General features: G+C 31.8%; 1 protein-coding gene across 2 annotated transcripts in view; it reads left to right on the forward strand.

Moving 5' to 3' along the window:
- The first annotated feature begins 3244 nt into the window (after positions 1-3244).
- Positions 3245-13657, forward strand: part of LOC111707749 (receptor-type guanylate cyclase gcy-20) — a 37331-nt gene continuing 26918 nt past the window's right edge. Inside the window, exons 1-5 of one of the 2 annotated variants that reach the window (XM_023480892.1) lie at positions 3245-3324; positions 4044-4058; positions 8219-8323; positions 10927-10973; positions 12145-12233. In XM_023480892.1, coding sequence (XP_023336660.1) covers positions 3250-3324; positions 4044-4058; positions 8219-8323; positions 10927-10973; positions 12145-12233 — 331 coding nt within the window. In that variant the 5' untranslated portion in view covers positions 3245-3249. The remainder of the gene's footprint in view (positions 3325-4043; positions 4059-8218; positions 8324-10926; positions 10974-12144; positions 12234-13657) is intronic. The other variant, XM_023480893.1, reaches the window with a different exon arrangement.

Raw genomic sequence — 13657 nt, forward strand, 5'->3', positions numbered from 1 at the left:
ACAAAATCATATAAATTAGAACGGGTTTTAGGCAAAAATTTAGAGAGCTTTCCGTCCGCAATGTTTCCTAAATTGTGGAATAAAATTGAAATTGACCTTAAAGAAACTAAATCTGCAAAAATATTTTAAAGAAAGAGTAATCAATATTTATCTTGAGAATTATGAGAGATTTAAATGCGGAAAACCTAGCCGTATATCGTGTGAATAAATTTTATATAAAAAACTATAATAACTGAAACTTTATTAGCTTATTTCTGTTTCTGTAACTACCATCATTAACACCCTGTATTTTAATTTTATCTCTACATAAAAATCCCTCTGATCTCACCCTGCCACAGATCACCTGACAATCTCCTTCCTTCCAATCAACTCCTTACCTATCCAAAAACATATCTTGATATGTGTAACCAATTATATTCAGTATCGTTAATTAACTTCGGGCCAACCACTCAAAACAACCAACCCTGGTTAGGCGGGTCCAAACTGCAAAGTAAATTGTGATTGCTTATTTGTAATATCTCATGCTTTGTAGTTGAATAAACATATGAATGAATGAAAGGGCTATTCAGTTTACCCTCAAATTACCCAAGCAAGTGAAGGGTCCCTTTAAGTTTCTAAAGAATCTAACTGCCAATTCGGTTAGTTGCAAAAGATTGAATATGACTACTGTATAGTTCCTTAATGAACCCTGTTCCTGTCTCTTGCAGAAAGTTTCCTACAAAGAAATGAATGCTTAGAGCATTAAAAAGTTTCCTGTATGGAAAGTTTGTAAGCGGGGCCTAGTAAGCAACAACTTTTTACACTCTTTTGCTTAAACTTTGTGCATTTTCCTACTTGGACTACTTTACTCCAAATATGTCTAAGTTTGTGTCTAAATAATTTCGTTAAAAGGTTTCTAAACAAATCAAATAATCCAAACTTAATCTTTTCCATGGAAAATTTATGCCGGCATCCCAGAACCAAGAAATAAAATTAAAGCAGAAAATCTGAGTGTTTTCTTAAAGTTGATTTAATCCAAGATTAAAATGTTATATGAAGATATGAAGCTATGTAATTGAAATTTAAAATGAATCTTTTTGCATTCCACAACAAAAAATAGGACAAAAGAATTATTTTCATATCCGCTAAACGATACTGCGCCAAAAATTATATCTATATTTTTCAAAAGTTGCGAATTTTTTAAATGACTAGTTTTTGATAATTAACACACAAACATAAATAATCAAACAAATAAAAAAAAATGTTGTAGCATTTTTCTAAAATTGAATCAATATCTTTTGTGCTTTTAAAAGCAAAAAGTTGTTTGCACTTCAAAAAAAAACCAAATTTGCGTACGCCACGCTTTCGGCCGTGGTGTTCAGCATTCATGAAATATGTTTACGCATTTTTCTAGATGTAACTTGTAATGTAATAAGGTTTGATAAACTTCTCAATGTTGAGTTTATTCTTGAAGTTAAACTTGAAAATTAAATATTCATAGTTTCCTTCTTGTCTTCTCTTTTTATTACATTTTCTTATTAAACTTAAAGGGAGTGTTCGCGAAAAACGAAAGGGTGTGTGTGCTGATATCTAAAAGAATTCAATATCGATCGCTGCTAATTTTACTTTCATCTGTACATAAGGAGCAACTGGTTAAAAACTTAATATATCCAAGAGCGTATAGCGTTCATATAAAGGAACTGAGTTTTTGCCACAAATTATGATTTTACAATCGTCATATCTTTTCACCCTGATGGTGTAAACCTTTGATATATCAAACTTTCATTATTTGATCTAAAGAGATTCATAGTTTGAAATATCTTAGGTCTCCGACAATAAAATGAAAAGATATAGGGAAAAGAAAATCAGAGTTTGTGACAAAACTCAATTCCTTTACAGAGTATGCATTATTCCACTCAGAACGTGAATAATTCAAGAGACAATACATGTTATATCAAGTGAATAATATAATGAAATTACCTTTAGAAAGTGAAATGAGGGTTGAGGAAATGTTGGTAATTCCGACAACTTTAATAGTTAGCATAACCGCATACTGTACAAATTACAATGAATGTATACATAAAGGATGAGACTTCAGAGACGATTGTACAGAATTTTTTTTCCGTTTTCTTGCATTCAAGGAATTCCTTGTAGGCCGAATACAGAAACCTAAAGCTTCAATTCGTTATATTTTTAGAGTTTTGGGTCGTCTTTACAGTCTCATCATTTGTGGGTAACCCTATACTAAACAGACATATTAATTAAAAACTAAAACCACTAATGAATTTCATTTTAACTGAATTTGTAGTAAGTAGAAGAAAATATGCATTTTTACATTGCACAACTGGTAGGATTCAGAATTTATAAGTCAGTAATTCTAAAAATGTACATTTGTTTCTTAAAAAGATCTGAACGATTTTTTTCAAATAGAAATGTAGAATAAGCTTAATGCCATGCACACACAGATCCAGACTACTGTGAAAACTTACATTTTTTTCAAGAATGTGTCGAGTGTTTAATTTTTAACTCTGTATCTTACTTTATCTTTTTTATAACCTCTGCCCCTTTAGTACAAGTAAATTTAACCTATATGAAGCATAAAGTCTGACCGGGTCAACCTTGTTGCACCGGTTAGTCCTGTCCATAGAGCTAGGTACAGTACAAACTGAGACCGACAAGTTTGACCCGGCTCGGAAATTCAAATGTACTACGGCTGCCCGTGAGACATGTACATTTTATTATTATAAAGCATTTATTTTTTGCCTTATTTAAAAAGAATTAATTGGTAAATTGCGTTAGTTTTTAGTAAGAGCTTGTCTCAACCCATTTTTATAAATTTATCTATGCTCAAAACAAATTACTGCCACATGCCAAAATGCCAAAATGCCAAAATGCCAAATTCAAGTTTGCAAGGTATTGAATTATTTATTTAGGAAATAGGAAAAAGTTCTCCAGTTTATTGATTAGAAAGTATAGAAAGCATTGAATGAAATACATTAAAGTATTAGAGGATTAATAGATCTTAGATTATCTGAACTTCTGAACTATTCATTTTATGCATTAATCCATTGATTGAAGCATTAACTAAGATTTAACATTTCTAATAACATTCATTTTCAACTTATATTTATTCATTTATATTCTTCTACATGATTTTTATTGTGTGAAGTACATTTAATCTTGGACGCACGAATTAAAACTAAAGACGAATTTCATATTGTCTCTAAATTACCATGTTTATTGGGACACCCTGTATTTCAGAATCGTGAAATGACTGAGACCAGACGAAGTTCTTTAAATTTCTGGATATCATCCATAACTCCACCAAGATCTCCTTCCCTTCAGGTATCTTTAAATTTCTGGATATCATCCATAACTCCTACAAGATATCCTTCCCTTCAGGTATCTCTAAATTTCTGGATATCATCCATAACTCCGCCAAGATCTCCTTCCCTTTAGGTATCTTTAAATATCTGGATATCATTCATAACTCCTACAAGATATTCTTCCCTTCAGGTATCTCTAAATTTCTGGATATCATCCATAACTCCGCCAAGATCTCCTTCCCTTTAGGTATCTTTAAATATCTGGATATCATCCATAACTCCACCAAGATCTCCTTCCCTTCAGGTATCTTTAAATATCTGGATATCATCCATAACTCCTACAAGATATCCTTCCCTTCAGGTATCTTTAAATATTTGGATATCATCCATAACTCCGCCAAGATCTCCTTCCCTTCAGGTATTAAATTTTTAAAACCTATCTAAGAACATTCTCATGGTTATAGCGAGTTCTCCAATACAAATTTGAGACAAATTGGTTAAAGGGTTCATGAGTAATTATTGGAAACACAAACAAACAGAGATTAATATAATTACAAAACAAAGTCATGGTATGGAAAGTAAATAATTCATCAATTTTAAAATTTTAAACTAACTCTTTAAAATTGACCATTAAATCTCTACTTTGATTTTTCCATGAAGTATATACTACAAAACATCAATGAAAGATTCATGATTTAATGCAACAAACGATTATTCTAATCTAATTTTTTCCCTTAGACATTTGCATCGAGAGTAAGTATTAGAAAAAGTTATGAAAATAGATATTTTAAAATGTGAATGCATCAATGTTTGGACGTGTGCTTTCATAATGACAACTATACTGGTCACATTTATGGTTTCCAGCGAACGAAAACTTTAATGAAAAAGTTCGAAATTTCGCGAATTTTTTTTTCGTATTTCGCATCCCGGTGAGTTTTTTCTTCATAGCATATATCATTGAAATTTCGCGAAAATGAATTTTTCGAAAGACAGCGAAAACGATGCGGAATTTCAGGGGAAAAAATATGCGACAATTTCGCGAAAATTTATAAAAATGTTCGCTTCTTTCGCGAAATTTCGCATTAATCTGTTTTGCGGGAAAAAAATTCACTTGACGGAATGCAAAAAATTGCGAAATTTTTGCGAAACAATATCATATTTCGCTGAAAACCCACAATAAAGAAATTATTCAGAAGGGTTAAACTTTTGTGACTTTAATCTGTAATTTAATGACAACGCTTAGCTAACAAGTATTCCCGTTCCCACAGGATTAGATCCTCCATGGTGTTAGTCAACATTTTCCTCTAATTTAAAGGGACTTTAAGGTGGAAATGTAATTACAAAAATGTCAATAACCGATTTACAATAGTACCCTCTAAACCTTTGTCTGATCAAGTACTCTAGCTTTGACACATTTTTTTAACTGTTTGTTTGTGGGTTCTAACTGCAAAAGTGACTTGCGCATTTCTTGCTTAGAAGAAACAATGAAGAAATCATAAGAATTGTAGTTTTTGAGTCAGAACAACGACCTAATCAGCAACCATATATTAGATCAGAGCTGGGAACTTTTAAATGGGATATCTTTAATCCCGATTGATTAGTTAATCTGGAGATTAATAACAAGAGGAGAAAAAGCATTATTTAATCTGGTGATTAAGAAAAAGAGGAGATTAAGCATTGATCTCGATATCCACCATTCTAAAGTTTTCAGCTCAGATTAGGGTTCCAAGGATAACATTTTGAACCGGGCCTTTTATTTACACGGAGGGTCAGCTGAAATTAATCTAAAGTCCCTTTAAAGGGCTAAACCTCAATTCATGAGTTTGTCGCAATAAAAGTTTGACCCTCTGTTAAATTATTGTAATGTTTAACTACTAAAGTTGACTATACGGAAGCATACAACCCTTCAGCCTTCATCCTATAGTTTTAATGTGAAGTCCCAGTTTGAAGATGCAGTATATAAACCTAACCTATACCCATGTCATACCCTAGATTAAATGTTTTACCCGTCCAACTTTTCGATGAAAAGCGCTTAACTCTTCGATATCCACAGTTCCAACTGTTTATTGGTGAATTTAACCCTATTCCCGCTGGGGGGGGGGGGGTCAATTTGACCCCCCCCTGTAGTTTTTTTTACATAACTCAAAAAGTATTGGTCTGAGGCTGTTGAAATTTTCTGACTTTTCCTACATACCCAAAGCCCTCCCTTTAGGCCTAAAACCGGGCTTTAATACTAACTGCCTGAGTCCTCAGGCACACTGCCTGAATGAATGCTTTTTCCTGTAACAAACTAAATCTTTGTTTTGACCCACTTTCACTTGTCAGATTTTGATAAAATTTAGCTTTTTGGAAAGCCTATGACATAAGAAAACGGATTGCATAAGTTTTGCGAAAAAAGTTGCAAATTTTTTGCAAACAACCTGTCAAAGGAAATTTGCACATTTTTAGTTTTTCTTGATTAAAAATCAGGTTATTTAAAATTTTGCAAACATTTTTGCATATTTGAAATGGCATGGTCAAGGGCTTTTCAAAAATGTATAATTTTTCATTTTTTGGGCAAATTTTTTTTGCAAACATTTTTGCTATATAACTGGATTTTGCGATAAAAAATTCAATTTTTGCAAATTTGCAAATTTTTTTGCAGATTCTAAAGGTAGAGCACAAGAGCTTTCCAATGATGTATCATTTGTCATTTTTGGACATCAAACATGGGATTTAGAGGGGGGGGTCAAATTGCCCCCCCCCCCAGCGTATCCTGGTTTTCAAGTACCTCAGCGGGGATAGGGTTAAGTTTATTTCCGGGAAACCCCATTAATTCAATATATAAAGGTAGCAATTGTATTACTTACAATTGACCCAATTTTAATTTAAAAGTTTGCACCACAGTTTCTGATTTGTAAATTCGATACAATACATTTGTAAATAGATGTTAATGAATTCACATAAAGCCATCAGTCCTGTTACGAAGATTGAAAGAAGAATTTCCGTATTTTATGTGAAATGTCTAAATTATTTCCAATTCCTTCTTGACTAGAAATTGTCTTGTTTAATTAAATTTCAGTTTCGTCTGTCTTTTTCATCCATTTTATATCAACCTTTTATAACTGCTTTATAAGTGCTTTACAGTGCTAAAATGTACATGTAAAGGGCTACAGAAAAGCATAAGTGAGTTAGTCAGGTAAAGTCGACCCTGTCTGAAAAATGAATGAGACCGTTTATAGGCAGGCTAAATCAATGTGAACCTAGGTCCTTTAACCTCCTTTTATTCCATAGGCTTTTAGTGTTAACAAACCTTATCTGTTCTACCCTTTTAAACTACTTGACCTAATATCCTACAATCTGGAGATTGTGAAGCACTAAATTATAGTAATTAGATCAAGCTGTTTATATACCCACTCCCAACCACTCTAAAGCATTACTTATATCTGTAAAATCTTTATTTCTTGAGAACCAAGAAATATCAAGTTCTGGAAAACTGGCATTATGTAAAAACTATCTGAGAATGTGTTATCCCGTGTTATGGAAATCCTCTCAATCCAATTCCCAATTGTTGGAGAACCTACAGAACGTTTCCTTACTGAATGTTTACTCACAGAACGTTTCCTATACAAAACATTTCCCTGCCACCAAACGCTTTGTGCCACAAGACATTTCCTGCTACAAAACTTTCCTGTGACAAACGTTTCATGTACTACAAAACGTATTTATGAAGGTTCATCTGGAGAAAACATTTTCATAGGAAACATTTTTTGGCAGGAAACGTAATATGTAGGAAACGTTTAGGGAAGAAACGTTTTGTAAGAAAACCTTTTGTAAGGAAACGTTTGTTATAAAACGTTTTGTAAGAAGACGTTTTCAGGCAGGAGACATTTTGTAAGGAAACGTTCAGTAAGAAAACGCTTAGTAAGAAAACGTTCTGTAAGAAAACGTCTTGTCGGTGCACCAAACATTCCTTTGCATTTATCTCAAGCTTAAATTTTTTGTTGCAACCTGGAGGTGGTAGTATCAAGGTTACACAAATAATTAAAAAACACAGACTTTTAAAAAGATAATCAAAAAAGTTGTTGTTTTAACAATTTTCTTGATTAACTTGATTTTCGAAACAATGGACTTTTTGGTGGGTCAGCTTTATGCAAAAAACATGTCCAATACACAACGATACCAATTTAATCTTCTATCGGAAAAACATATACGGAAAATTAAGACTTTGAATAACTTGAGAAGTGCTGAATTACCACAATTATTTCATGTGTGTTTTTCACATTATCCATTGTTTTCTGGTTTCTTAAAAATAAAAATCTACAAAAATGTATACACCCCAAAAAGAAAAGTCGGAAGTGACTTTCAATGATGTCATGTTATAAACAGGGTGTCCAGTTGGTGAATAGTTTTAAATGTTTTTTTTTCCATAATTTGTTAAATTCTTTGATACAAAAGAGATTAATTATCATTTAAAAGAAATATAATTTATAGTAAAATTGATTTTAAAATAAAATATATTTGAGTAAAAGATTTTTCTAACGAATTAAACTGCAAAAAGTCTTTAATATCTAATACAGTATACGGAAGAATACATTCAAAACCATTCGCCAACTGTCATTTTTCGTGGGACACCCTGTATATCAAGCGCAGTGTAAATTTTAAAACAACTTACTGATAATCATAAACAAACGCTTAAGATTTACAGCAATTTTCCTGATTTTTTTAAATCAGGAAAATATTTGCAATCCAATGTACGTCGTAGACTTCAGATATTTCAAAGTACGAATTCTTTTAGATCAAATAATCTAAATTTGAAATATCAAACTTAAACACCATCAGGTTGCAAAGATAAAGGGACTGGCAAATTTAAGTTTCAATTCCTTTGAAAGACAAAAGTCCTAAACTGTGTTCTTATTGATTTCTTGATTGAGGTGAGTGGTGCTCCGCAACGTGAATCCCGTAAATCCTTCTCCTTCTCTCCCCGCCGGTCAGGATCACCTATCTGCTCTCTAGATTGTGCACTTTGTAAAAATCAGGTTACTATTAAATTTTTAAAAAAATCAATAAAATCAATAATTTTTCTCTAATTTTAAAGTGTAGGTTTTTTTTTGAAAGGCACTGATATCTTAAACCCTATGTCATTTCAACTTGGGAACAAAGGAATTGAGTCTTTGTCACAAACTCTGATTTTCAAATACCTATATCTTTGCAATCCAATTTCGTAGACGTTAGATATTTCAAGCTATGAATTCTGTTAGATCAAATAGCCTAAGTTTGAAATATTAAGGGTTTCAACCCGTAGGTTGCCAAGATATGAGGATTAGAAAATTTGAGTTTGTGGCAAAAACTCAATTCCTTTAATGAATAGCGAGAGAACTGATCTACATACGGTTCAACAACTTTTCACAATCCATGAAATTTGTTAATGTTGAAAGCCTTTATTTTTCAAATTTCCTTACAATATTACAAATTGAATATACCTAAGGTCTACGGCATAAGTTTGCAAAGGTATATGCAAATTGAATATACCTGAGGTCTACGGCATAAGTTTGCAAAGGTATATGCAAATTGAAAAGTCAGCAGTCTCTTTTCTTTTTTTGCACAAATTTATTGCAAACTCACGGAGAGAAGTTTTTTATGTACAGCTGAGTTGAAAAGGCAACTGCAGTACAGTACAGGGGATATTAGTTCTAAAACTAACACTTGGCCCATTTCTAACACTGCAAAGTTATCTTTTCCAACAGTATATATCTTTAAATCCAAGACGAGTAGAACAAAATTACACCATATATTTATAAAAAAAATGGCTAAGACTATACATTGAAACAATAAATGTCAATTTTAAACTAATGATAAGGTGTGATAATTAGTTTTTGATGATTTCTTTCATTTTCGAACATATCCCTATTTTGAAACATTTACCGGATTTCAGCTCATGTCGCGTTTTCGGAACATATCCTGGTTTTGAGACAATTACCGGAATTCATATCAATGTCAATTTTCAAAAATTTACTCACTTACGTAAGAAAACAAGATTTTTTGATAAGGTTAAATATAAACAAAATAGGAAATAAAAACAAACTGTTCTTTTATAATTTTTAAATCATTACAGCATTGAGAAAACATATATTAATATCATTTGTTCTTACAATACAGAATTAACTAGAAATCCGTGAAACTCTCTGTTAAAAGTGTTTAAAAATAAATCATCGATATTCTCTAATTTAACAGATATAATGTGGAAACTTCTAGAAATAATTCAAAACTCAATTAATTTAGTCTTCATAAGATAATTGTTGTTTTCAGGGATTTATTTTGTAAGTTATGAAAGTGAGCTTTGTCCTGAAAAGTGGATTATGCTCAAAAACAGGAAAGTGTGAGTTTTGTCTCGAAAACGCGACAACGTTTCATATTCAGGATATGTTCGAAAATATATGGGTAACCTGACATTGTCTTGAAAACGGTCAAGAGATTTAATATAAAAAGAACTCCTAATATAATTTTGATTTAAAAAAAAGTTTAAAATAGGAAATTGTTGTCCTCGTCATGTTTAATAAAATGTTGGTTATAGTTTTTATTTTAGACTTTACTCTGGATATGGGCAGGGATCCCAAAAACACAGTCTTTCATGAATTTGTGCCCATTTCTAACACTCAGTGTTAGAAATGGGCCGGCGCGGCCAAGTGTTAGTTCTGGAGCGTGTCCCTGCAGTATACATTGTACAGTGTATAATATTCATATTTATAAATGATTCATTGTGCAGTATAACTTGTTTGATTGCTATTAACATTATGTAAATCAACATTTACAAGATATGCATAGAACTGAATTTAATCTTCAAATCATGGTAATCAAATGATTGCAAGGATGTTATTAAAGCCTCATTATTCCCTGTATCTTTCAATTCGAATCAAATATAAAAAAACCGAAAAAGTAAAATATAGAGTTACCCAAACGAATGCAAATTCAAAGAAGACTGTTCGGAATTTTTTCATCAATTGTTGGTTCTCTTGAACTGGTTCTTTTATTATTAAATAATCCGTGTCTGAATTTAATGAATTTAAGCCGCGTCTCAAATCCCCAAAAAACCGGTTTCAAATGAGCGCCGGCTTAAATCTATAAAAATTAAATACAGTTTTAAGTGGTACCAACCATATTTGAGCCGCGGCTCAAATTTTTTAAGTTCGGCCTCAGTACAAATGAAAAGTTATAGATGCAATATTTAGAACTAGAAGACTGTGATCCCTAGTCTGAGAAAAAAATGGAAATACCATAGATTAATAAAAATACAGATAGAACACTAGATGTCGTCTTTTCAAGATTTAAGGGGGTTTTCGTAACGCGTAACGCGTTGAATGAAAGGACAAAGAGAGAGCATGCGACAGGGTAAACGAAAAACCCTTAAACCTTGAAAAGACGACATCTAGTGTTCTTTCTGTATTATTAATTAATCTATGCGAAATATCTTCACAATTCATTGCTTGCGAGAGCGAAATATAACAGAATTGCGCAGAATTAAATGAAATCGTAAAGGGCTTTCAACTTTCAAATGAAATTCAAACCGCGTGCATGGGAACATTCTAGTTTTAGACTAACGTAACATCGATTGCCCCTGTCCATAACAATGTTCTATTCCTAGATTCTGCAGTCCAACTCGCAGTTACTCCATCCTCCATTTGGATCAGGGTTAGATCATCCATGGTTTAGATTTTAAAAAAAATATTATTTAATAATTTTTTTTCGCTTCGAAAATTTAAGACATTGAAGGAGTTGAGTTTTTGCCACAAACTCTGATTTTCTAATTTCTATACCTTTACAATCCGATTTCGTAGACCTCTGATATTTCAAACTATAATCAAGTAATGTAAGTTTGAAATATAATATACATAATTTGGTTGTCAAGATTTAAGGATTAGAAAATTTATTAATTACTTAATTGTTTACTTCTAAGTGAGACTCATAAAACTGTGGAATAGAAGGACAACATTTATAGTCAATTTATTACACAGTTAAACTCATCAATATGAAAACATCGGAAGAATTCTTAAAATGTCGTCTTTATCACTTTTCACTTGGTTATGTTGCGCCCAACTATCTATTGTTTTGGAAACACGTGTCGCGGGTTTCAGGGCTATTTATTTCTCTTTACAAAAAATTAATTTATAAAAATCACAGAAATTTGATTATGTTTTAGCCAAGGTTATAATGCAAGGAAAGTTATTTCAGAGGTGTACGCATCTTTTGTACTGTAGTGTAATGTCTCTGGGCGGTAATGTAAACACAAGGCGGATGTCGAAGCCTGACATGGGATCCATCTTTCACAGAAAAATCAATGAAATATTCTGGTCATAGGAAACTATTATGTGGAATTATCAAAATTATCAAAATTTAATGCTTTTAGCCTCCACGGATACTAAACAAACTCTGATGATGCATATATTCTTATTTACAAATTCCGCTCAGATAGAACTGGTTTCAATATGAACGCAGAGTATACGCAACTGCAATTAAATTTCCTTGCATTATAACCTTGGTTTTAGTAAAATATACATTTCCCTGTTAAGCCTCTGGCAAAAAACTTTGACAGCTTTCGAAAATACAACTGACAGCTTCAAACTCAAATTGAAGGTGACATTATACATATAAGTTCTTCCGATGTATTCATATTAATGAGTTGAACTGTACTGAAAAAGCAAAGAAAAACAGCAAATGGTATGTGAGTGTGTGTAAATGTTACACAGAACCTTTTTACTTCATAAGTTATTTTCAAGTTAATGGGAAAACCAATTGTGATGTCCACCCAGACAAGCAAAGTATATACATAGAAGATAAGGACTAACCCTGTTCTAACCTCTAGTTGTAATCCCTCTCCTAGTTCTCCTCTACCTCCACTATCTCCAGGTCCTACGAGAGCTGATTCATCCAAATCTCTAGCTAATAGCACAGGTTGGACTGATTACTCTATATATTAGACTGATTACTCTATATACCTGATTGCTATAGTTTACTAATCTCAATATACCTGATTACTCTAGTTACTCTATATACCTGATTACTCTAGTTACTCTATATACCTGATTACTCCAGTTACTCTATATATCTGATTACTCTAGTTACTCTGTATACCTGATTACTGCAGTTTACTAATCTCTATATACCTGATTACTCTAGTTTACTGATCTCTATATACCTGATTACTCTAGTTTACTAATCTCTATATAGATAGTATATACCTGATGTTCTTGACCTACACAATCCGCAGGCAGGATATAAAGATTATAAAAGGAATTATGTCTTTACTGAGTATATATATTAAAATATAAATATACAAAATCAAAATAGATATCTTTGCAACCTGAGCTAAAAACTTTAGAATGGTGGATATCGAGATCAATGCTTAATCCTCTCTTTTTGCTAATCTCAAGACTAATTTATCTTTTGAAAAAACCGGTTTTTCATTTTCCCACATTGTTGGTGTCATATCAATTGGACTAATTATCGATTGAACGCACGTAAGTTTTGTTTTTTCAAATGTGATGATAAAATATGTTTTTGATAAGTTCATATTAACATGATTGAATTTATATTTGTTTAAATGCTCTAAAAGCCGGCTGACTTTAGTTCAATCGTATATTAGTTCTATCGATATAGCATCGTATCTGTATTTGCAATCAAACGTATCTTCATTAAATGTAGTTATAAGAAATCTGATATATTTCCAACAAGAGTGGATTAAAAAGAAAATTGAAAGTTTCCTTAAACTTCATACGTCATTGATGATACTTTAATATAAAACTGAATATTGGAAAAAAGAATGAATATGCAGGATAATGAATAAAAGAATGAATATGCAGGATAATGAATAAAAGAATGAATATGCAGGATAATGAATAAAAGAATGAATATGCAGGATAATGAATAAAAGAATGAATATGCAGGATAATGAATAAAAGAATGAATATGCAGGATAATGAATAAAAATCAATAGAACTCACTCTCTGACATTGTTGAAATAAGTTTAATTTGAAAATAATTAATTCATTATTCAATCCGAAAAAACAGATAAACATCCTCATTTGAAAATATGTACTTATACAGGGTGTCCCAAAAATATGAGAATTAAGTAACAATTTCAGAATTAAAATTGTTTCTATACAAACGGTTGACTTTATGTTATATGCGAGTAGAGTAGATATATTTTCTGTGTGTATGGAATATTATCTATATTTTACATCCATAGCTTGGATTCCCTTGAGTACTGTATAGTTTCCACCAACGGAGTGTACTTTCTAGATCTAGTACTTTTTAGATCCATATTCAGATCGAGAAAAATCTAGTTTGCACCAACAGAATGTATCTTCCAGATCTAG

Source organism: Eurytemora carolleeae, unplaced genomic scaffold (genome assembly GCF_000591075.1).
Source record: "Eurytemora carolleeae unplaced genomic scaffold, Eaff_2.0 scaffold817, whole genome shotgun sequence".
In the NCBI taxonomy this organism is placed as follows: domain Eukaryota; kingdom Metazoa; phylum Arthropoda; class Copepoda; order Calanoida; family Temoridae; genus Eurytemora; species Eurytemora carolleeae.